Source organism: Anarrhichthys ocellatus, unplaced genomic scaffold, assembly GCF_004355925.1.
Source record: "Anarrhichthys ocellatus isolate YVR2014 unplaced genomic scaffold, GSC_Weel_1.0 scaffold6, whole genome shotgun sequence".
Classification (NCBI taxonomy): Eukaryota; Metazoa; Chordata; class Actinopteri; order Perciformes; family Anarhichadidae; genus Anarrhichthys; species Anarrhichthys ocellatus.
Genome location: NW_022280036.1, coordinates 2,779,805 through 2,803,520, shown reverse-complemented (window position 1 = coordinate 2,803,520; position 23,716 = coordinate 2,779,805). Strand labels below are relative to the sequence as shown.

General features: G+C 44.5%; 1 protein-coding gene across 1 annotated transcript in view; it reads left to right on the top strand.

The window, feature by feature from the left end:
- Positions 1–23,716, top strand: part of znf536 (zinc finger protein 536) — a 224,436-nt gene that overhangs the window by 91,967 nt on the left and 108,753 nt on the right. The window contains 2 exon segments of the mRNA XM_031846060.1: positions 17,016–17,760; positions 17,762–19,295. Coding sequence (XP_031701920.1) covers positions 17,017–17,760; positions 17,762–19,295 — 2,278 coding nt within the window. The 5' untranslated portion in view covers position 17,016.

Below are 23,716 nucleotides of genomic sequence, written 5' to 3'. Positions count from 1 at the left end.
CATCCTGGGAATCCACAAAAACCACTCACACATCCAAACCAGTTTAAAAAAAACAGGCTTTGAACTTGCTTCTAGTGCAGTTTGTCCTAATTACAGATCATTTTATCCCTGTCAAATAATCTACTCTCACTGTATTGTTGCCCTGGATGCTGATCCTACTGAGGTTCAACCTTATTTTACTCCCCTGGAACTCCCCATAAGACCTGGATTCATCACACGTACTCCCCTCGGCCCTCCCTCCTGCTTCGCTTTCTTTTCTTTTTTTTCTTCTTCTTCTCTGTCTCTTAACAGATCTGTCTGTTCTTGCTTTTTTCCCCCACACTTCGTCTTTTTTTGTCTTTTTGGAAGATATCATTTTTTATGCCATCATCAAAATGAATTAGCCTGATCCCAAAATACGCACAAGGACATATGGTTTGGCCCAGTTTCTGAGAAGTGGCGGGTTCAGTTTTTGGTCATTCTGTCAAAAGGATGTGTGTGTGTGTGTGTGTGTGTGTGTGTGTGTTCCTTCATTTACAAGTTGGATTTGCAAGGCCTCTTGGGAGTTGGAAGGTATTTATGGTGCTGCTCACACAGAGGTGGACTTCACAGTAATTAAGAAAGCAGCAAAGGTGGTTAATTCTACTTGTCTGATCACTGTTTTAATCTTCTGTCCCGTTATTCTTGAAAGACACACACGCGCGAGCACAGAGCGGCAGGTACATGAGCCTTAAGCCTCTTATGACTCCTTGTCTCCATGCAGCGCAGACACAACACTGTGTCAGGGAGAGGTTTAGGCATGGTGCGGGCCTTCCTTAATTACTGGGGGATTGCTAAGCAGATACGACTGTGCTTTCACTGCTGGGTCAGTGGCGGCCTATGAGATTAGCTGTACACACTAGAATCAGTCATAAAAATAAATAATAAAACATGTTCCGACAAAAGTGTAAAGCGACAGGGTGGAGTTAACCGAATGCGCCACGCTACTGATTGATTGCCGCTCACTTCCCATTCATTCAGTGTCATGAGTTTGGTATGAGAGAAAATGTCTCTTAATATTTCTGTCATGAAAATTGTGAATATGTATAAAGGCCTGTGCTCCCCAGTTGCCTCCAATATCTACAAAAAAAAGAGAAAGCTTTCTGTCTTCACTCTGTAACACTTTTATTGGCTGCAGTAAAGAAACTCACTGTGTGAGAAGCAGCCTCTTATTTTTTCAAAGAGTCCTTTGGATGTGACACACATGGGACTTGAACTATCTTGTCTTTGTCATTTAAAAGAATAGTAGAGACATGAAACAGGATTGTGTGTGTGTCTGTGTGTGTGATAGAGAGAAAGAGTGCTGTCACTAATAACGTGTCTGTAATGCCAACCACCGATGCTGATGTAGGGCGGGGGGAAGGGGTGGCATATGGGTCAAACAAACACAGGACTTTCACCCAGGAGACCACTCTTTGTGTCCTGTGTGAAAGTCAACGTTGAGCTATTTCACTGTTGTTTTGTCACTTAATTTCTGGACATGACTAACACCAGTAGCGAAGCATAGTTATTTTACGTAACATACGTACTTATTTGAACCCAGTGATGATCTTTTCTAAGGCCTAACCAAATAGTTTTGTTACGAAAGTAAACCTAAAAACCAAGAAAATCTAAGTTGCAAGATACTCTATGCATATTGGCTGTGCTGACTGCCCTTGACTCTCTGTTGATGATTGGCTTGCTGTTCTGTGGTGACTGTCAGGTCCTTTGCAACGCACGACAATGAGCACTGTAGCTGTCCTTTAGGCTTGTGTTGGACCAGCACACTGAGAGACTTTTTGTAGCTTTTTGTCACCCATTTTTATTTAAAGAACTTGAGGCAGCAACCCAATTCATAACCATCCTCCCAAGTTCTTATCCTGACTGTGTTTAAGCTAAACAATTAGCTGAACTCTAACCTACCCTGATTCTAACTCTAAAAACTCCCTGTAGAAGTGGGACGGTTTTGCACACGAACAAAGTCGTACCTCGTCTCTAATAAAGTAGAGCAAAAGTGGGTGAACACCCACTTTTCTCCTCTCTCCGGAGCACAGAGGCCCGTCACTCTGCTGTGCACACATTCGATTTGTCACTGAACAAATACAGAGACGCGACGAGCGCAGTCAAAACACTCCGAACCATCGCGAGTTCTGGTGGGAGGATGACACTTTTGCCTCCTTGTCACCAGCGCGAGTTTGGACGCACCATCACAGGAGTTTCGGTGACAGCCCAGTGAAGGCTGCTTTGTTTGCCTAAGTCGTCTCCATTCCCTTTAATGAGCCATTATGGTTATGTTTTGTCTCAGTTGTGTTCGTTGGCTGGCTGAGTTTCTGAGACGGCAAGACGCAGGAGAAGTGGGTAGGGGGGCCCCCGACGATGGGAGGGGGGGAGGCCCCCTGTCTCCACACCTCCTTGTAGTGCTTATTCGAAAGAGACAGTCGGTGGAAACGAGAGAGAAAAGAAATGTACCAACATATTGATATTTTATCAAAAACTTGAGCCGGTTAATGTGTTCCACTTCTGATGTTGTAGGTTCCTTGTCGATGGCTTCAAAGGAAAGTATTAGGACACTGTTCCCGACAACTATGGCCAATGAAATCACCAGTAGCCATCTTGTTTCATTATGATCTTAATCACTTTGAGCGAGTTTTTTTTCCACTTTGACAAATTAAGAGCAACAATGTCACCACTTGCCCTCAAAAACTCATGTTAAACTAGAGAGCTAGGTCACTTAACTCCTCACCTTAACTCTGATAAAATGTCCATCATCTAACCTCTGAACCCCACTAACCGGATTCTTTAAAAAAATGTTAAACTCTGCACTTGTCAGTGCAATTGGGAGGCCATGGTTGTGCCGTTTCTATAGAGGGGCAGGACTTCATATGGTGTAGTGAAAAACAGTGAGTAAAATGTGACTGGATAACAAAATAAATAAAAAAAGAAACGGCCCAAAAACTGCTCGGGGTTCAGCGGTTGTATCCCGAATCAAAAGAGTCTTGAAGCCAAACTCTCCACTATCCTCCTCCATCTCCTCTTCATCCTCCTTTTCGTTTGTCTCTCTTTGCCTGGAGGTGCGAGGAGCTTCCTGTAACAGAGCGGGATGGAAAGAGATGGGATGTTGAGAGGTGTGTGTGGGGGGGGGGGAGTTGGGTGGCTAAGCAGAGACTGTGACAACCCACCTGTCAGCAGGTACTCAGTATAATTGGTAAACGAAGGCCGCGGGATAGTAGCGGGGCCCCTTCCCTTCTCTCTGTCTTCTGCTCTGTTCTTGGTTTGACGAGTATTTGAAGTCGTCGGGAAGCTCGCTCCCTCCTGGTTTGGTTCAGAGAAAGACGGAGGCCAACCAGGAGGGAGGAAAAGGAAGCGAAAAGAACACATGTTAAATACGAGTCGGCCTCCTTGGCTGATCGGTGATCAGCCAAGGAGCGGACAGCCGACGCCGGCGCGTGCCGCTGCGGACCGTGACTGGACAAATGCGTCCGCATGAGACATTTCCCTCCTCTCTGCCAATCGCCGCCATCAGGCCCTGTTTGCCCTCTAATGAAACAGATTCATCTTCATCACACTCCTCTCGCGGCTCTCCGACTTACTTTACCGCGTAGTCAATTAATCCCTCGGGGGCCACTCTGCGCGAAAAAAGGGATATGTAATGCTTTGACATTTCGCCGCGTCCGCATTAGGCACACCCATAGAACATTCTGCTTTTAGCTGGACTGGGGAAGAGTCATAGCCAAGCCTAGAGGTAGAGGATAGCCAGTCAGAGGGATTGGGTCTCTTATAAGCTAGTTAGCTCTTCGGATTCAGTTACTTATGCTGATGTAATAGGGCAATTGTAAGCTGATACTGAAGTCTCTCTGTGACCCCTTTACTGGCTCTTCTTCTCATATTAGGCTACCTAATATATACTTATGCGTATATAGTGTAACGGTAGACTAATACATAACCAAAATGGACTGAACTCAATTGAGGAGTGTATTAGTGTTATGGATCCCCATTTAGGCTTCTTAGATTCTTTTTTAGAACGTCCGTCTCGGGACTTTTATTATCTTCCGTCCTATCCCAATCTGCGATTTGTCTGCTTTGCTTGCTTCAGTTGGTCCCTCCTAGACATTCGTATAGTCATTGGAACAACTGGGGTCAGCAGTGTAACGATGCAAAGCAAGTCTCATAACAAGCCTACTGCTGCAGGCCCTGTGTGTGTGTGTGTGTGTGTGTGTGTGTGTGTGTGTGTGTGTGTGTGTGTGTGTGTGTGTGTGTGTGATCCCCCTCGGCTCGTAGTTGATCCTGCATCTTGATGGCACGAAACAGCTTTACAGGGCCAACTTCTCCTCGAGGCTGAACATCATCATCTTGCTTTGATGTGTGCGTACCTCGAAGGCAACTCCGTGCCCAGTTAAGAGTCAGAAGTGTTTCACTCCAGTTGGTTTTTATTGTCGCAATCGTGTCGTGCTGAAGGATTTATTATGTTAAGAGGGTGACGATTAAAGAGTAAGGTTTTTTTTTTTCAAGCCGCAGTTGAAAGTTTCACTTTGGCGCCTGCAAATAAATGACACGGAAGCATTTCAAGAGAGGTGTAAGAGGTCAAAGATCATGTGGAGTTTCCACATCACGTCAATGACCGTCCTTGAACGTAGACGGGTTACAATCCAGTATCACTTCTAATCACATTAATGTTGACAAACCACTGATGACAACCGATGACAGCCCTGCTTCCTAGAAGTCTATATGGTACACATCTTCACACAATTACGTTGTGGAGAAACACGAAACCGCTGCTTGGATTTTTTCATTGTTTCATGTGAAGGAAGTTTTACTACAATACTTAAAATGTACGTTTACGGATAGTGGATGTGAAGTACAGGATTTTGCCATTGGAGACCGGTGTATGTCTCAACATGTGACTTTATCATATACATTTATTAACAGTGTGTACTTATTATGTTAATACATTGTAAGTCAGATGGCATTACATACCTCAACCATTAGCCCCAACCATAGTTTTTTTCCCCCTGTAACCCCAATCTTCTACTAATCTTGTCAGTTTCCGAAGTGGGTTACGATCTGAGCACATTCCGCCGTAACCCTCCCTCTGCCGCTCAACCGCACACTCGCTATACACACACACCCTTAAACCAACAATGTCACATGTAAGCATGTGGACTGGCTTGGCCATTTCCACATAGCATGAGGCCAGCTGTGAGCGTCGCAGCTTGTGCGTGGCGAGGCATTTTACAAGTTGTGGGACCCCCTACTTCCGCCGCCCTTCTTCACAACATGGATGCATTTAAATACATCCATCCACCATGAATGCATTCGTGCTGTGAAGATATAGCAATATCTTCCAGTATCTTTTATTCACTGTAGTAATTCAGAATGCAAAAAGGATTGCTGATACCGACCGATACATACGTCAACATGTAAATAAGGGGAGGACTGGCACTTATTATTTTCAAAGCACTGAACATAATTGTGTAATTGACATACAAAGATATTTGGAGATATATTTATTTTTAAAGTGAACTATAACCTGAAGTTGTACCAGTTATCAAGGTTCTCCCAGGCAACAGGGTTGTATTTTATGTTTTCATTCTTTCTGTGCTACACTACAGAGGCCTGAGAGTGTGACCATGTGGCTCCTCCAGACTTTCATTAATCATAATGACCTGGCCAAATCAATCAAACACAAAGCAGTTTGGGTCCATTTTGGGAAGTCAAGCAAACTGCTTCCAATGTGCTAAGACGGTCTTAGGATTTCCTAGTTAAAACTCAAGAAGAGACTTTTTAGAAAAGTGTGAAAAAGACATTTTCAATACCTGGACTCAGGCCATGGTTCTTAACTTCACTAATATTGTATTCCTTCAATTATGTCCAGCTGTCACGTTCCACGGATCAGGCTTTTAATTCATCTCAGATTTCCTATTGAAAACAGGGATAATACAGTTGTGTTTTTGTTGAGGGTACTAATGTCGACTGTTTTATGATGGGTTGTACGTGATTCCTATTTGTTGATGATGTTTGTTTGTTTGTATCAATAGATTTGTGAGTATGTGTGTGTGTGTGTGTGTGTGTGTGTATAAGATGGGTAAACTCTATTTGATATGCCCAGCCACCGATATGGAGAACAACAGCGCTAGGCTTCTATTGTCTCGTGCTGCTCTATGGGGGTTAGCTGGCACTGCTTACGAACAGATGTGTTTCAAATCATTGTTGTTATTTACCAGTGATAGGCTGGAGCTCAAGAAAATGTCCCCCTGTTCTGATTTATTCATTCGGACAGTGGATTTACGCGGAGATGCTGGAAACCTGGATCTTTTCTGCATGGATAGATGGGCAGATTTATTATTCATGAAGCTAATGCATTGTTTCTGTTGCTTTATATCTCTTCTTTTTTTTGGGGTTCTCTCATCCTGCTCTTTTTTCTCTCCCGCCCCCCCTCCCATCTTCTCGATGGCGCACTGCATTCTCTCTGGCAAAGGTTGGCAGTTAAATGTCTGTGTTGAAATGAGAAGTTTGAAAGACGAAGCGCTATCTCTGTATTTATATATGTGTGTGTGTGTGTGTGTAAACTGATTTAAATCGCTCTTTGAGCCTTACAGAATGGCGCTTTAAATGTTAAATGGGGGTTGAAGCCTGCCTGAACTAATTTGTAGGGCTTTGCACCATGTTGACATTTAAATGTGATAAGAATAGCAAACTGTACCGCCGACCTATTTTGAAGATGCTTTCGGAATACATTCGCATCAACTGTGGCCTATAATTAATAAAAAAAGACAGGCCTCCCTCGCTCCAGATTTGATTATAATACAACCTTATAAACACACCAGGGATAGATGAGAGGAGACGGGAGAAGAAGAAGAAGAACTAGAGGAGGGAGGAAAAAGAGAGAAGAATAACAGGAATAAAAACAAGAGAAATGATGGGGGCAGGAATTAAGAGGGAGGTGGATTGCGAACACCTGGTCTTTGAGGCAGATTGCGTTGGCTGGCTGCTGTGCTATCACATTACTGTGATCCTGCCTCTCTTGTTTGTCAGAGAATTGAGGAGAGAGAGAGAGACAGGGAGAGAGAGAGAGAGAGAGAGCGGGTGGCGGTGGTGGAGGGGGGGGGGGGGGTCGGGGTGTGCAAAATCAGCATGCAAATAACACCACATTGTTAACTTAATCAGATGCAGGGGGAGAAAATATGGAGAGGGATGGGAGGAGTGCGGTGGGTTTGAAGGGGAGGGTGGGGGGGGGATTGCCAAGGAGGTGAGGCAGAAAGGAAGATTTTTTTCAGCAGAGGGTGCGCAGATTATAACCACCCACACCCCGACTCCACCTCCCACCAACTGCCCACATCCAACACCCCGGGGCTGCTCTGGAACTCATGGAGGAGCCATGAGCTGCATGTGTGTGTGTGTGTGTGTGTGTGTGTGTGTGTGTGTGTGTGTGTGTGTGTGTGTGTGTGTGGAGAGAGAGGGGGGAATGTCAGGGCTGCAGCCTCTTCAGCGCTCCGTCAAGTGGCAGGCACAAAGCGAGCTAGCTAGTGAGCTAGCGAGCCTCGGCCAGGCCGCTGGTGTCAGACGTTTCCATGATTCCACACCGTAGATGTCGAGCTATTCCTGTCAGGAACAATAAGAAAATGCAAGGTTCCGAGCAAGCAGCCTCTCAGACACGAACGACAGCGGCTGTTGTGCTTCTTATGAATACGAAGCCGCTCCTCCCAAAAGGCCACAGCTGCACTGTTTGGGATTTTAGGAATGCGTTCTTTTAGGTTAGCACCTGATCAGATGGGAAAACATAAAGCATTATCTTCCCTGCGCGGCTTCTTTACGTGTTTGTTTTACATTTTTTCAAGTCAACATAATCTACATACACAGACGTGTGTGTGTGTGTGTGTGTAGTGGGACAGTGTAAAGGGACAGTTACAGGAGATTGTCTTATGCGTAAGCTCTAATACAAATGTGCGTGTGCGCGCATGCGTGCGTGTGTACGTGTGTCTCGAGGGAGAAGTTCAGACAGTGTACTACAGAGAGGTCATTTTTCATTATAACCATCCACTGCCTTAATGAACTTAGCCAGTGCACACATGTACAACAGTGTGTGCGTATGTGTGTGTGTGTGCGTGCCCGTGTGTGTGTCTTTTTAATGAGTGTGTGTACTGTAGCCTTTGTTGTGGGAGATAAGTCTGACGATGCTGAAGGTCAGGCAGGGCAGAGAAGAATGAGAGAAATGCAGTGTTGGCCGGGACAGACAGGTCCGAGCTGATGCTCATGGTGTAGACAGACGCAGGGAGTCCTGGAACACGGCCACAGCATACCTTCTGAGACTGCTGACACTCACACGCACACACACACACACACACATACAATAGATATACTTCTTGGTTTGGATACTGACTGAATTTATTTTGCATAAAATATCAATCTAAATCAAATATCTTAATCATAATCATAATATTTTACTTGTATGTCCTCACTCCCAACTCGTCAAATACAGACACTTTGTCAGTGGCCCTGCAGACGCTCTACATACCCCTCTAGCATCACTAAGTATGTTCATGTAAGTTGCGTATGTGGTGTCAGGTAAGTAGGTAAGTTACGTAACAAAAGTAGGGTAAAGAACAGTCTCCTGGGTGAAAGTCAATCCACCTCGACCTCTTCCCTACTCTGACTTTCTAGCTCTTTATACTTCATCAGTTGCTCTGACCGTCTAATAAAGATGTGGTTGACATTGGAGTGAGCTGAAAGCCTGGTGCGTCTCACACCGACACTAAAGGGCGCCTCAGTGCTTCGGTATCAGACGCAGAGCGGCACCGGCCAGCGTCGGTAGGTACTTGACAAGTTGGGAGTGAAAAATGGATGATTGAAACCAGTTAGCTATTACATTGAGCCAACCTTCTGAACTATGTTTTCATAAATGACTTTTAGTAATCCATATCCACCATTACTTTTAGCTAACTGTTTAGCCCTCTCTGTTTAGAGTTACTCTAGACATGTTCCACGTACCCCCCTTGAGTACAAGCATCCTGGTCAGGAATCACAGCCTTATATGTCATTTGTTATGAGGACAAAATGTTCACCCACACACGTACACACCCACACACACAGACAGGCTGTTTGGATTCAACTTTATTTTCTGTCCGTTTTGCACATGTATGAATTATCTGCACACACACACACAGTCTACACTTGAGCTATTGCGAGTGCGCAGGTGTGTCTGGATCAGTTTTGCGTGGATCACACTCTGAACATGTGTGTGTGTGTGTGTGTAACAGTGTGTTCTGTAGTCCGGATCACAGAAAGGCCTTCAAAAAAATACCAAATGTTTCACCCAACTTCTCCTTCCTGCTTTAATCACGGCTGCCTTCACTGAGGCGTTGGCATCGACGCAAACGCTGACATGTCTCTTCCTCTCTCGCTCCTATTTTCCTCTTCGTCCCTCTTTCATTTCTTTTATTTCCTCATGTGAATCCATTCATCCCCTCCCACCCCCCTCTCTGATCTTAAGAGCAGTCGCCACGGTGTTTTTCTGATAAAGTCTGATAGATAAACATGCTCTCTTATGTCCCTGAAGCCCTCCGCCCTCTCTCCCGAGAGCACACCCCTCCAAAGCACTTCCTCTGCTACAATTAGTCTGTAATAAATACACCCTGGCCTTAAAGTAGATAATGCACAATTCACTCCCACTCTTTCTTTCCTTTCACATTGAGTGCCACATTAGCTCGCCGTACATATCTGACTTTCTGCAGCGAAAGGAGAGAAAGAAGAGTGCGGTGATTTTTTTTTCTTCTTTTTTCTCTTCCCTCTTCCTCCCCAGGCACGCCGACGAAAATGTGCGTGAGAACAATAGCCGTCATAAGGCCACTGAGAGATATTGTAACACACATGCGGAGAGTCACAAGCGTTTCCACTCCGGTCTGAACTTCTTGATGGCTTTGATAAGATTAGTTTGCTTTCTTAAACAGGAAGTGTGCTGCTTAAAGAAAAAAAGAAAAAAGACACCGCCTGGTTGCATAATAAGTTTAACTACTTCTCAGAGAGCTGAAGTTCCCTTCAAACTCTTCAGATTAATGGCGAAAAAAGAAGAGATGCAGAAAGTGGGAGAGGGGAGAGATAGAAAGGGGGAGTTTATCAAAGTGATGGAATAAAGAGAGATTTAACACGGTCATATTAAAAAGACATGCAGCAGTTTCAATATTTAAAAATCCCATTTTCTTCGACAGAAGAGCTTTTTCATTCAAGAGCATATGGCAGCAGTACCTGTATCCAGCCTCTCTCTCTCTTATCTCCGTCAAAGACAAAGGGGAAGAAGAAGGGAGCGCGGGAGGGGGGCTGAGGGAAAAAAAGAAAAGAGAGACTTTCAAACAGACATTCAGACATTGAAGAATCATTCAATTATCGGCAGCATGATGTAAAATAATTACCTGACTCGCTTCCTGTAATGAGTGCTGCTAATTAGCCATAGACTTTTGTTTTAGAGAGAAAGTCCCAAACTCCCAACTGCAGAGAAGCTGTGAAAAGAAATGTTGTATGTCGAGGTAGCACCTCATCCATTCTCACACACACACACACACACACTCACGCACACACACGCGGGCACACACACACTGACTCTTCACTATAGGCTCACTTGGCTTGAAGGAACAATTTACCTCCCAATGTATGCACACACAGCTCTCGGTAAATAGTCGAGAGTGCAAAAAAAATAGATCCTTCTTCTCTTAATTAGCTGTGTAACAATTAAAGTCTCCTCTTAGTAAATTGAACCTTTGTCTCCCTTTGCCTCCCTAGTTTGATTTCAGCACCTGTCACAACAACCCCTCCCTTTACCACCACCTCCACAGCCGCCACACACCCACCACTATTACCTCCAACCCCCCCCCACCACCCCTTGACTGTAGTCATTATGCAAAACTCTACCAGAATGCGCCCAGCATGAGCGGAAGAAAACAGCAATTATTTCTGATATTCTGTTATTTAGGCCGTATTGACATTCAACTACTTTCTCTCCCTCTCTGTTTGTCTCCGTCTCGCTGCCGCCACCTGAGAAACAGAGTGAGACTCCACTCAGGTTTTTAGTCTCAGCCTTGAGTCGTGTATGTCATCACTGCAGTCACTCCGCAAGAGACAAAGGCAGCGCCGGCCCCATAATGTGACCCACAGAGTTCTATGTGTGTGTGTCTGTTTGCAGCGCAGAGGGTGACCAGTGATGTAAGCTGTGACAGATACACTGTGGTCATTGTCTCTCTGACCTCTTTCTTCCCGCAGTCTAACCATGCGTGAGTGCTCCGCACCGCCATGTTTCTCGTCTCACACACACACACACACACACACACGCACCCACGCACTCAGTGTTGTGTGCCTTGGTTTTCTGACTGATTTGACAGGGAGAGGAGTTTAGTCACCAGACACGGAGCGAGACCGGAGCGCACAGGTGCGTTACAAAACATCAGAGCCAGGAGGAAACAGGTTTTATTGCAGCTTTTACCCTTGGATCTGTTAAAGAAGCACGTCCTTCATATGTGCTTTGAAAGGCTGCTATTCAACACTTACCAAAAGGACTGTATCAGCTAACTGATACATATCTGTTCAATACCTCGAGTCATTGCCAGTTCAGGGATACACAACAACAGTAAGAAACAAATCAGCTGCATTAGTTGCAGTATTAAATCAGGAGTGATGGAGTAAGTACAAGATGGAGCACGTTCACTATCCATATCGTGCCAATTACTATGAAATGTATTTTTCTTTGTCATTGAACTTCGGTAAAACAGTGACTGCTTAACAAATGTTTGGTGCTATTAATCCCGCGCTCGCCGCTTTATTCACTGCAGCGGGGGTCCGTCCACGCTGCTGTGACCGCTATTGTGGAGCACTCGGGAGGGGAGAGGTGCTCACAGATGTATATGCACACACACACACACACACACAGACAGACAGACAGAGACATCTGCAGGTCACCATCATCATAGTGGGAATAATACCAGGGATGGTTATCATAAAGGGAAGCTTTGAGCTCCCGGCCGTCTTGGGAAGATGATTTGGCTGGCCCGGAACAATGAACTGTGGGAATCCGCTTGTCCTGCATTGATCTTCCTCCCATGGCATCCCCTGCAAGGCTGTCAGAGCGATGGGCGGATAAAAAGGCCCACAACATTTTTCTTTCCCCCGCTCTCGCTCCCTCCCGGTGTCTTTCTTTTCTCGCGGGGGGGGGGGGGGGGGGGCTCCCACTGATCAGCGGGGATGAGCTGAAAGTTGAACTACCTGTTGACAGGAGCTCTTAAACAGCCCTCAATGACATATTGTGCGAGAGAAAGCGGGGTGGAGGGGGAGGGGGGCAGGGGCTCCTGTTCATTCATATTTGTCACTGATCTATCGAGTCCGTGCTCTCATGAAGTCCTTGCTCATATTTTCAGGGGGTTATGTTAATCCCATGTTTTTTTACAACTTAATAAATGTTGGATGTTGTTTTTGTGTAAAACAAAAAAAGAAACAAAAAAAAGAAACAAACAAAGAAAGATATCTTTTTTTTTGGTTTTGTTTTAGAATTTGTCTGCTACAAATTGGTGCATAAGAATGCGGTTGGTGTTTTTGGCCAGCCAATCACAGCTCTGGCTCTTTCAGGTTCTTTCAGGCTCTAAGTAGTAGTAGTAGTAGTAGTAGTTTACAAATGATTGTAAATATATGTATTGAAAAAAAGAAATTGCATAAAAGTAAATGCGTGTCTGTTCATATTTGTAAGAAAAAAAACAATGTCCCCATATTTCGAATCAAATTGAGACGAGATCTGAACTGGGCCGTGTCGTCACCTCTTCTTCTTTTCCCCCTTTGAAGTCACAAATATCCATCTCTGAAGCTTCACATCTTTTTTTTTTGCCGTTGCGGAGTTGCGCATTTTGATCAAGAGGCACCAGGGATGGGATGGAGTTCGGATTGGATCTGGCAAAGGGGTTGTGTGACTGTCTTCCATGTGCAGTTCAGAGTGTTTTCGCCTCATTACAGAAAGTAATAAAGGAGTGAAGTCAAAGAGTGAGAGAGAGAGAGTAAGGAAAACAAGGCAGCTTCTTTATTGAATTAATTAGACGCCTCGCAAAGACCACCACAAAACCCAAGCCAGGTAGAAACTCCTATCTGGTCTGTTCTACCTCTGACTCCAACCAAACCCACTTTTAGGCTGTTGCTGTCGGAAATGACGAGGAAGTTGTACTTTGAAAACATTTGAAAACAAATCATTTGGATTGTCCCAGCAGCTTATGCTTAGTATTTAGCATTCAGCTCTGCATGTAACACATTGTCCCTTCAACCACAGACCAGTGCAGCTGCAACCCCCCCCGTCACATTAACGATTTGGTGGAAATATGATGGAATTCAGCGCATTGTGAATAATGATTGATTTGTTTAATGCAATGAATTACTTCATTAGGACTTAATGAGGTATTGCATTGTGATTAGTCGATGGGATCCGTGTCGATACATGTCAAAATAACAAAGTAAAGTCCAACTAATGGCTTTTCGATCCTTCAATTTCTCTCCATCTTGTCTTAAATGTCACAGCAAAGTTTTATGACAAAACTCGGGCCCTGAAAGTTAATTCAGGGAGCGTATTAGCTTGAAGTTGTTTATTTAAATATGAATTCATAATAGGTAGCTATTCCTAATATTGACACTGTCTTTCATATACTTTATGTGGTTACAATTAGGGAGAAACGCATACAAATCCCTTATGCATTTATGATTCATGGTACCATTGATAAGACCGGAATGAACTGAGCACATTCAAATGCTGACTGAAATACACTTCCATTGTGTTACAGATACCACTTATAATTAAGCTGAGGCTCGTCGAGAAAAAAGAGCAGAGGAGAAAAATGCATTTAGAGAAACTGAGTGAAATCAGTTTCTGTGCGCGTGCGCGACTGCGCGGAGGATTCTGTGTGTTTACGGGTGCACGTGGCGCTTTGCTGAATATTAAACCACAAACTATAAAGACAACAACTGAACCGTCGTGAGAAAAATGCTAAAGGAAGTCTTTGTGGTTTCAGAAGGTATCAGAGGGAGCCAATAGTTTTTAATGAGGCAGCATTGCTGTACATGCCAGGAAATGATAAGGTTATACAGGTTAGAGTAACGGCCGACAGATACTGTACCGGCATAGAGCTACAGAGTGGATGTGTTGTTCACATCGGAGTCGACACTGCCATGGCAGAGACACTGAGGCATAATGGGGACAAAGTGGCACCAAGTCTTTCCTTAATACAACGGGTAAGAATGACAAACCTGAGCCTCTATCTTCTAAAAGCAGAGTACAATAATACTGCGTACAGTTGTTTTCTTCCGTGCATTTGATGTGTATTTCTGCTGTGGAGTCGTAACAGTCAGGGTGAGCTGTTGTTGTGATATCTGTGGGCAGCCATTTGACAGCGCCGGGTGAGTCGCACTAGTGTGTTTTAGAGGGCATGCGCATATTGAATTGTTGTCTGTAGTCAAAGGGCTGTGTATGAGTGCGTGTCTTTGTCTGTGTGTGTGTGTATGTACTTGTACATCACCCTCAAATTCCTCGTATGTGTGTGTGTGTGTTGATATGAGCAGAGGGAGGATGTCACATAAGAAATGTCCTTTTTAATCAGGGGGAAAAAATATAAAATGACTGGGGAGCGGGGCGAGCATATTAATGTGTCTCATTTGCATACGCTCGTCAGCCAGGATACGTTTATAAAAAAACACAAACTGGATTCGTCAGTTCGCTTCACATTATTCCATTGTCTATCTGCCTTTGTTATATGTTAAAGATAAAGGCAGAAATCAAATTGAAGAAAAGGGCAAGCTGCTATCTCCCCAAATGAGCAACAGCTCATCAGCCTAGTTTAAATCACAGATTTCTATTCCAAAAGGCAGCCGCCTCCGTAAAAAGGGCCCATTCAAATAAGGTCTCCTCCGATATATGCACACCCCGTGATGGAAGCTGGGGGTGTCACATAAATACAATTTAAAACCCAAGCCATTCAAAGCAGTCTAACAAAGTTTTATCTTTCTCAGCAATTCTCTCCCAATATTATTCTCACCATAAATGTACACATATACAGCATGTATATGTGTATGTCTTCAATCAAGTATACATTTTTTTTATTATTAGTCTTTTACGATGCTTTATTTCTTAGATGAGCGCAGCATTATTCAAGTCACACGAGAGCACGGCCATAACGTCAGTCGTAAATTTAAGTGGGCTTTGACAGGGGCATATCTTGCTGTTCCCCATAAGCCTGCAGAACATAGCATGCCCATTATATTCTTGATGAATTCAGTAAAATTGCTTAAGATACTTGCGGGGGGAAGAAAAACAAGGAGAATTCAAAGGGCAGCCCACAAGTGTCACATTCCTTTAAACACAAGTGGAAGCTGCTCACAGTGTCTAATTCATGTCCGCAAGATTAGAATCCACCATGGACAGTGTGTTGGAGGGGCCGGTGGGTAAAAGAACAGGCACCCCTTATGTCTGCCAACCTCCTACTGACGGGCGATAGTGACGGAAGAGGGCAAAAATTCAAATGAAGGAGAAAACAAATGAGCCAAGCACAATGTGGAGTCCTCCCTGCTTTCGACACATACTGTAGGTGGAGAGAGAGAGAGAGAGATAGAGAGAGAGAGAGAGTCTTGAAGAACCTCAGTTGCCCTTTTTGCCTATAAAGTGTATACCGAACATGTGTGCACATATTTTGAATGTGGGTGTGCCCCCATTGCTGCCAGATTGTGTCCATAAGCTGAATAAAATGATCCCACTTTTCTCTAAAGTGAACTCACCTACTGCCAGTGCTTTACACTGCCTCTACATGAAAGGATTTCTTTTGATGATTATAATCATGCGTTATAGCACAATGGCTTCCACAGCATACTAATCAGCTTAATGAGATATTATACAATATTTTGTTGACCAAAGCAGAACCGTGGTTATTGTTTCTGAGGGTTTGACCCCTGCCAGCAGCCAGAGGAAGTGTGCAGATAGATGTGTATACCTCTCCATCTGGAGAGCAGATGGATCTGCATTAAAAGCAATGTTATTATTATTTTTTGGGGGGGTTATTTGTTCACTGATGTTACACATATGAAATGGATACACTTTCACTGACAGTACAACAGAAACATTGGTATGTTTTGGTTGCGTTACAGCAACCCTGGACTACAACGTTGCTCCGTGTCACACAGCAGGCAGAACAAATACAGTCAATGCTACCTGCTTTTTCCTCTCAACCGTGTGTCAACCAATGCAACTTTGCAACCCGTTCAACACAGCCAACTGTTGTTTTCTCTACCCTAGAAACTATAAAAAAAAGATCGAGGTAGAGAGAGGAAGACAAGCAGAGAGAGCGAGAATTGGGGGAATAGAAAGAAGCAGAGGGAGAGCAAAGTGATTCACATCAAATGTAGTGCGCATCTTTAATGGAATTTTGCGCCAAGACAAGTGTCGTGGCAACAAGATAAGACTGTTGTGTTTACTGGAGTAACCCCTTGGCTTTAAGTGCTATTGTTAATATCATAATTGTAGTATTGCGGTGGCTCCCCGACAATGCCGTTGCTCCGTTTCATTAAGGCGTGTAATTGGAGGAATTCTGATAGGATGGGCACAAGTAGCTTAATTATACACTGCTCACTGTGTTTACAGAGTAATTATTTCATCCAAAATGGTGTTACATTTTGAAAAAAGTTATATGGAGTCACAGCATTTCTCCAGGCCCTTGGAGCTGACAATTCTTGCAGTTTCTCTATGCATCAAAGTCAATACATTTTATTTCCCTTCACTGGGTGACACAGCACAGGTGTTGTTTTTCCTAAGAGAAGAATCACATTAGTCCTGAAGATATGGATGGATAATATCATATTTCCAATCTGGGAAGCAAATACTAAGAGCCCCATGCCAAAGTATTTTTCAAATGCATTTTTTTATGTTTTTTTGTCTTTTACTTTTTCTGAAACCTCCATTGTTTGAAACTATTTCTAGTTATATTAATTCTAAAATGTTTCCTTCTTTCTGTCTGGTTTTACAGGATGGAGGACTCTAGTTTGTGTCTTGGTGTGTCGTCAGCGGTGCCTGACGCTGATGCCCATCTGAGCAATGCTGTGTTAAATGGCCGCTACCCCATCAGCCAAAAGCTTCACCAGCTTACTGCCCAGTTAGGACACGCCTTTCCTGACCTACACCGCCCACAGCAGATCCCTGAAGAGAAAGCAGCCACACCTTTGGACGAGAAGACCCACCACGCGGCCCTGGCCAGTCAACCTATCAGCAGTCAGATGGCGCTGCTCGCCAATCAGCTCAACCGAGACATTGACGCAGGGGCACTAAGTGGGTTGAACGGGCGTGTTGACCTGCAGCAGTTTCTCAACGGCCAGAACTTGGGCATCATGTCCCAGATGAACGATATTGAAGATGACGCCCGCAAGAATAGGAAGTATCCCTGTCCACTGTGTGGCAAGCGCTTCCGTTTTAACAGCATCCTATCACTGCATATGCGCACACACACAGGAGAGAAGCCCTTCAAGTGCCCCTACTGTGACCACCGAGCGGCTCAGAAGGGCAACTTGAAGATTCACCTCCGCACCCACAAGCTGGGGAATCTTGGTAAAGGTCGCGGCCGTGTCAGAGAGGAGAATAGGCTGCTGCATGAGCTAGAGGAGAGGGCCATCCTTAGGGACAAGCAGATGAGAGGGAGCGGCAGTCTCCTCCAGACACCCCCAACACCCCATTTGAGCCTCAATAGCAGCTCTAACACCCATCAGCAGCAACTAGGCTCAGCCTGTGGCCTCCTGCTCCCCCCCCTCTGGCCTTGCCACTCCAGACCCAATTCCCCAACCCTCTTCTTCACCCAAGCCGGCCGGCACCCAGGATGAACAGTCCTTGAACCCCACTACAGGCTTCCGCTGTACCTTCTGTAAAGGGAAGTTCAAGAAGCGTGAAGAACTGGACCGCCACATCCGCATACTCCACAAACCCTACAAATGTACCCTGTGTGAGTTTGCTAGCTCCCATGAAGAGGATCTGATAAGTCATGTGGAGAAGGCCCACATCACAGCCGAGAACACACAGGGTACTGGTGGTGCCGGTGGCACGCAGGTGGCCACTGAATTCCGCTGTGAAGTGTGTAGCCAGGTGTTCAGCCAAGCTTGGTTCCTTAAGGGCCACATGCGCAAGCACAAGGACTCCTTTGAACACTGCTGCCAAATCTGTGGCCGTCGCTTTAAGGAGCCCTGGTTCCTCAAGAACCATATGAAGGTGCATCTCAACAAGCTGGCCATCAAGAACAAGCCACACCAGCCCAGTGAGCAGGACATGGCTGCCGTCAATAGCATGAGCAATCTAGCTCAGGAAGCTCATGCCAACCTTTACTCCCGCTACATCTCCTGTCTTCAGGGAGGCTTCCTCTCACCAGACAAACAGGGCCTGAGTGAGCAGCATCAACTGTTGGCTAAAGCAGGGATAGCCATGAAGGAAAAGGAGATGCTAGGGAAGCTGCTGGGGCCAATGGCAGGAGGTATGGGCCATGGGCTGGGAGAAAATGAGAAGCGCTCACTCCTGGGTTGTCTCAACCTTGTGCCACCACTGAAGTCGAGCTGCATGGAGCGCCTCCAAGCAGCTGCAAAAGTGGCAGAGATGGACTCCCTCAATAGCTACCAAGCCTGGCAGATAATGGCTCGTGGCATGGCTATGGACAGGGCTTTCATGCCTAAGGAGCAGCACCAGCATCATTTACCCCCAGGGCAGGAAGATGAGATGGGTGGTGCTGGAGCCTTGGCATCCTACTCAAAGGATAAACAGGACTACTTGATTGCTTCCAATGATAGCTCCAAGCAGAAGCAGCTCTCGGAGGCCTTGCAGGGCTCCAAGGCCGGTGGCGGAGCCATGATGTCCATGAAGGAGGATGGAAGAGGCTTTGACAGTCACCGTGACATAATGTCTGTCCACGGTAGTTCCGAGGCTCCTGGAGTCCTGGCTGGCTTGGGAAGCCCACACATTGACTACAGCCTCTCCGTCCTGAAGGAGAAGCCTTCAGAATGCCCCGACTGTGGCCGGGTCTTCAGAACCTACCATCAAATGGTCGTCCACTCCCGCATTCATGGCAAAGACAGGAGAGGCATTGAAGAAGCGATCCAGCAACAAGGTCTGGACGAACGGCGTGGATCAGCCAGTGACCCCGAGTCCCAGTCCATCAGCCGCTCCACCACTCCTGGTTCATCCAATGTGACGGAGGAAAGCGGAGCTGGAGGAGGACACTCCCAGACAGGAAGTGTCCAGGATGACAGCCCACATCCCTCCTCACCATCTTCAGGTAAGAAAAAATAGAATCAGACAATGAATGACTTTTTCTTTAGTCAGTCTGTAGATGAAGGGATCCAAATTCTATCCGTACTTGGGAATTATGTTTCCTTCTTTAATTCAATGTTATTGTCACTGTTCTAGAATTCTACCTACATAGTTCCCAATAAGAATCCCTTTTAAGCGTGTCTCGATGTGTGTATCTATCTTTGTGTCAACTCCATCTCTTTAAAACGGAATGCAAAATAACCCAAATACCTACCAAAGAATTACAGCCACACATTCCTCACATTACTCGGATACATAATGTCTTTGTTCAAATAACCACACACCCTCACACACCCACAGAGTGGTTTACTTGACACACACACACACATACAGCGGGAGTACATACAGATACAGAGATTTATTGAGTTGAAGTAAACCCTGTACTGCACATATCATATATACTGTAATGTACAGATATGAGTTGTATCACTTGACATAGAAACAATTGCCCCCTGACACTGCTGTGTTGTTGCTACCATTTACATTGAGCCAAACAGAAGACTCTAGAGGACTCAGTACAGGAATAGTTGCGCTCACCATAGCATTCACATGTGCATGTTAGCAGTCTGTATCCCTGCGGAACGAGAGTAAAGACGGGAAGCGTAGGGACAAAGTCGTTTTAACCACAGCGATTAATAAATGTCTCTAATAAACATGTTGAAGACAACCATACCCCTCCCCTCTCCATACCCAGCAAACACAGGCCGGCTGGGGCTAGATAAGTGTATGTTTAGTGGGATTAAGGGAGGCTCGTTGCTAATGATTACACAAGTTTTTAAAGGTAACTTTCGCTTGCTCCTCAGGGCACTATGCTAGCGTTAAGAAGCTCGCGCGGTAATTAGGTCACGACTACGCGATAATCAGTCGGTTTAAGCTAAACAAGACACTAATTAAAGATATACATATAAAGCAGGTCAAAAAAACAGTGAACTTCATTTGCAAAAGCGAGGATGTGCTTTTAAGTCTTTTGAGAAGGAGAAAAATATAAATAAATATAAATATAAATCAGAGTGGCTTAGCTTAAGGCTGTAAGCAACTTAATTCCACCAGTGGAGACAAAATTGTTTATTTATTCACAGAGGCATGAAGTCCTTATCGTGCCCGTGTAGTGTGATGGGTTTGAACATGGGACAGGCTATGTTTATTTTAATCTAAGAAATAATAACAGACAACCCCCCACCCCAATTAGGAATTAATGAAAATGAGAGTGAGATAAAAACCTATTTTCTTTATAGAGACTATTAAACATTACACTTTCTCAACAGGGTGGGGGTGTAGCGGATGTAATTATCTTCTGAATTTTAATGCTGGAAGTTTCTCTCTCTCTCTCTCTCTCTCTCTCTCTCTCTCTCACCCTCCCCTCTCTATCTCTCTCTCTCTCTTTCTCTCTCTGTCTGTCTCTTTTGACTCAAGCACTTTGAATCCGATGAGTAGAGCTTCTGGCATTTCAACAACTTCAGAAGTAACATCCAGTGTGCGGTATACAAAATAAAACAAGCGAATTACAGTAAAATAATAATTGAGAAATAAAAACCATTAGCATTTACCACCAAATGCTAACAAAGCACGAAGAAATACATTCGATTTAGCTGAGTGGTTAAATCTCGCCCCCTGGGCACCATCTTTGGAGGAGGGGGCGTAGGATTAAAGAAAACTATAAATACAAAATTAAAATAGTGTATCGACAACTTTGCACAAGAAAAAAAACAAAAAGCCTGCTGCTCTCCACAAGGCCTTAATGTTGCCATTCTTTGTGTTGTTTGTGTACTGGTAGTGTGTCTCACCTTGAGTCATGGGCTACACTGCTTGATACAGTGGCTCTATTCAAGCTCTTTGTCAATATGCCACTGTCATATCTGAAAGCCATGTCCTCACATTGTTATCGCGCAGCTTTGTGAGTGTGTGTGCCAAAATAGGATGTCAAGCCGTAGTTAACTGCTCGGGAGCATGGCAGAAGTGGAAAATAGATTCGTGATATAATAAAATGGTGAGGCATGCCCTGATCTGAACAGACCGGGGTGCAGTTTTACTGTACGAAAATGTGAGAAGTAAACACATTCTACATCAAATATTGATAAATATGCTGGTTTTGCTACTTCCTGCTTTTTAGTTTTTCTTTTTTTTATGAGACGTAGCGAAACTTGTCTCTCTTCGCAACTCACACAATGTGATTCACGTTTGGAGCTCAGGGACTCTCAAATTAGAAGCTTTGATGTGTGAGAAAAAAAATGTGTCTCTCATGTGAAGAAAGGTGTCATGTTTCTCCTCTGCATGTTTGTTGTGTGTGTGTGTGTGTGTGTGCGTGTGTGCTTTACAGTATGTGTTCATGTCACACTGTTCTGTAGTGAACAGGATGTGGCTACCGTACCATTGTCTTTCTCTTAATATCTAAGGTTTGAAAAAAGAACGGCTCATCAAACCTCTCCAAGTGTGTAGGTGTGTGTGTGAGCGTGAGTGTGTGTATCTGTGTATGTGTGAGCCGCTGCCCCGCCACCTACCCACAGCGATTCTGAGTTTAAACTTGAATTATAGTAATCAAAAATAACATCTCAACTGTGAAAGAAGGTCAACACCGCCGCTTTTGTCTTTTGAGACGGCGCTTGTTTAAAGGCAGGTAGTGAAAAAAGGGAGAACGGAGGAAGAAAAGAGCAGAAAAAACAAAGGCCTCTGTCAGAGATGTCCTTTAAAGACCTTCCGTACTACAATATAGCTCCACGTCTAACCTCGAGCATGTTTCTCATTCAATACAATTCTTGATTTCTTTAAAGAAAACAAAAGAGGTAATTACATTTATGCCCATCACCATCTTTTTTTATAAATGTTCTTATCCTTGGACTGTCTTCACCTCAGCGTTATTGTTTCCCCACTTATCCGGCCTCAAAGGAGAGAAAACACACTGTGCAGTATAGTAGTAACGTTAGAAATGTTCGGCAACAGGTACTTGATGTGAACGCATGTGCAAACACCCGCTGCTTAGAAAAAAAGCCTTTTTTGTTTTTGGCTAGCTCTTACATGCAAATAACCCCACCATTGAAAATCCTCATTTTCCACGATTGCGTATCTCCATTCTGCTGCAACAATGTAGGAAAAATGTAGCTAAATATGTAAAAAATAGGCTTTGCTGCACACATGTAAGGCCTAAAGCAGTTCTTCTTACATGCACCTCCACAACCTTCCCACTCTACCCCTAAACCCCTCTCCCACCTCTTGGCTCCCGGCTGTAAAATGCTCTATACACTCCCTCTGTTTCTCTCTCTCTCTCTCTCTCTCTCTCTCTCTCTCTCTCTCTCTCTCTCCAGAGAATCCCCCGTGTCTACATTTTTTTTAAGAGGAACAGCGTTTTAACATGGCAAGGATTAGCCTGCATATCCCTGGTCTTTACCGCGGCTCAAACAAGCAGGCAAAATGCTCCATACAAATTGAAATTGGATTTGCCAACTTGACGCCTTAGGTTATAAAGCATGGATATTCATCTAATTGCGTCGGTACAATGGGGGCGTAATTACACATGCGGACAAACTGTTACAGTGTAATTACTGTGTCATTAACAGGGAATAAAGTAGAGTTGAACAAGATCCAGACTCCTTTGAATATGCATGGCGACGAACCCGATCTCGCTAGCTATTATCTGCTAATATGAGATAATTCGAGTTGTCAACAGGCAAACATCAAAGAGGATTACCTTTTAACGATATTTATTGATGTTATTTTATCGTCTATGTCAGTCCAAAAATCACCATATGTCACACATCTGCTGTCTTTCTTTCTCTCTTCCTCCACTGTGACTTAAAAGTGTGTTTGCTCACGTAGGTTTCACAGTTGTTTACAGTTCTAGTTCATTCTGGAGCCACGCCCTAACTTAAAGTAGTGTTAGTGAGAATGAAGTGACGATGAAGAGAATAGCATTGCATACTATAAATCATAGCCCAACCCCCCTCCCACCCCCTGACCTACATACGTAAGCTAACTCACATAATGTACGTAACTTATGTCACGTATGCAACAAGCTTAATTTGCTCCACGTGCTTAACGTAATTAAGGCACTTGACTTATGTACGTCAAAATGCGGGACTTGCACCCAGGAGACCGCTGTCCATGTCCCGTGTGAGTTACTTAAGGTTACTTAACTTACGTCACATGTGAAACATATTTAATTTGTGTCTCATACATAATGTGCTTAACTTACGTACGTGACTCAATTTCCATAACAAACATAGCTATTCGAACCAGAACCATGATCTTTTCATAAACCTGACCAAGTTGCTTTGTTTGAATTCACAACGTGTCGAAGTCTATCACACTGCCCGTTGAAATACCACACTAAGAGGATACCCAGTGTGTTTCAAAAGTAATGCCAAGGGGTCCTGACCAAGCATCCGCATGGGA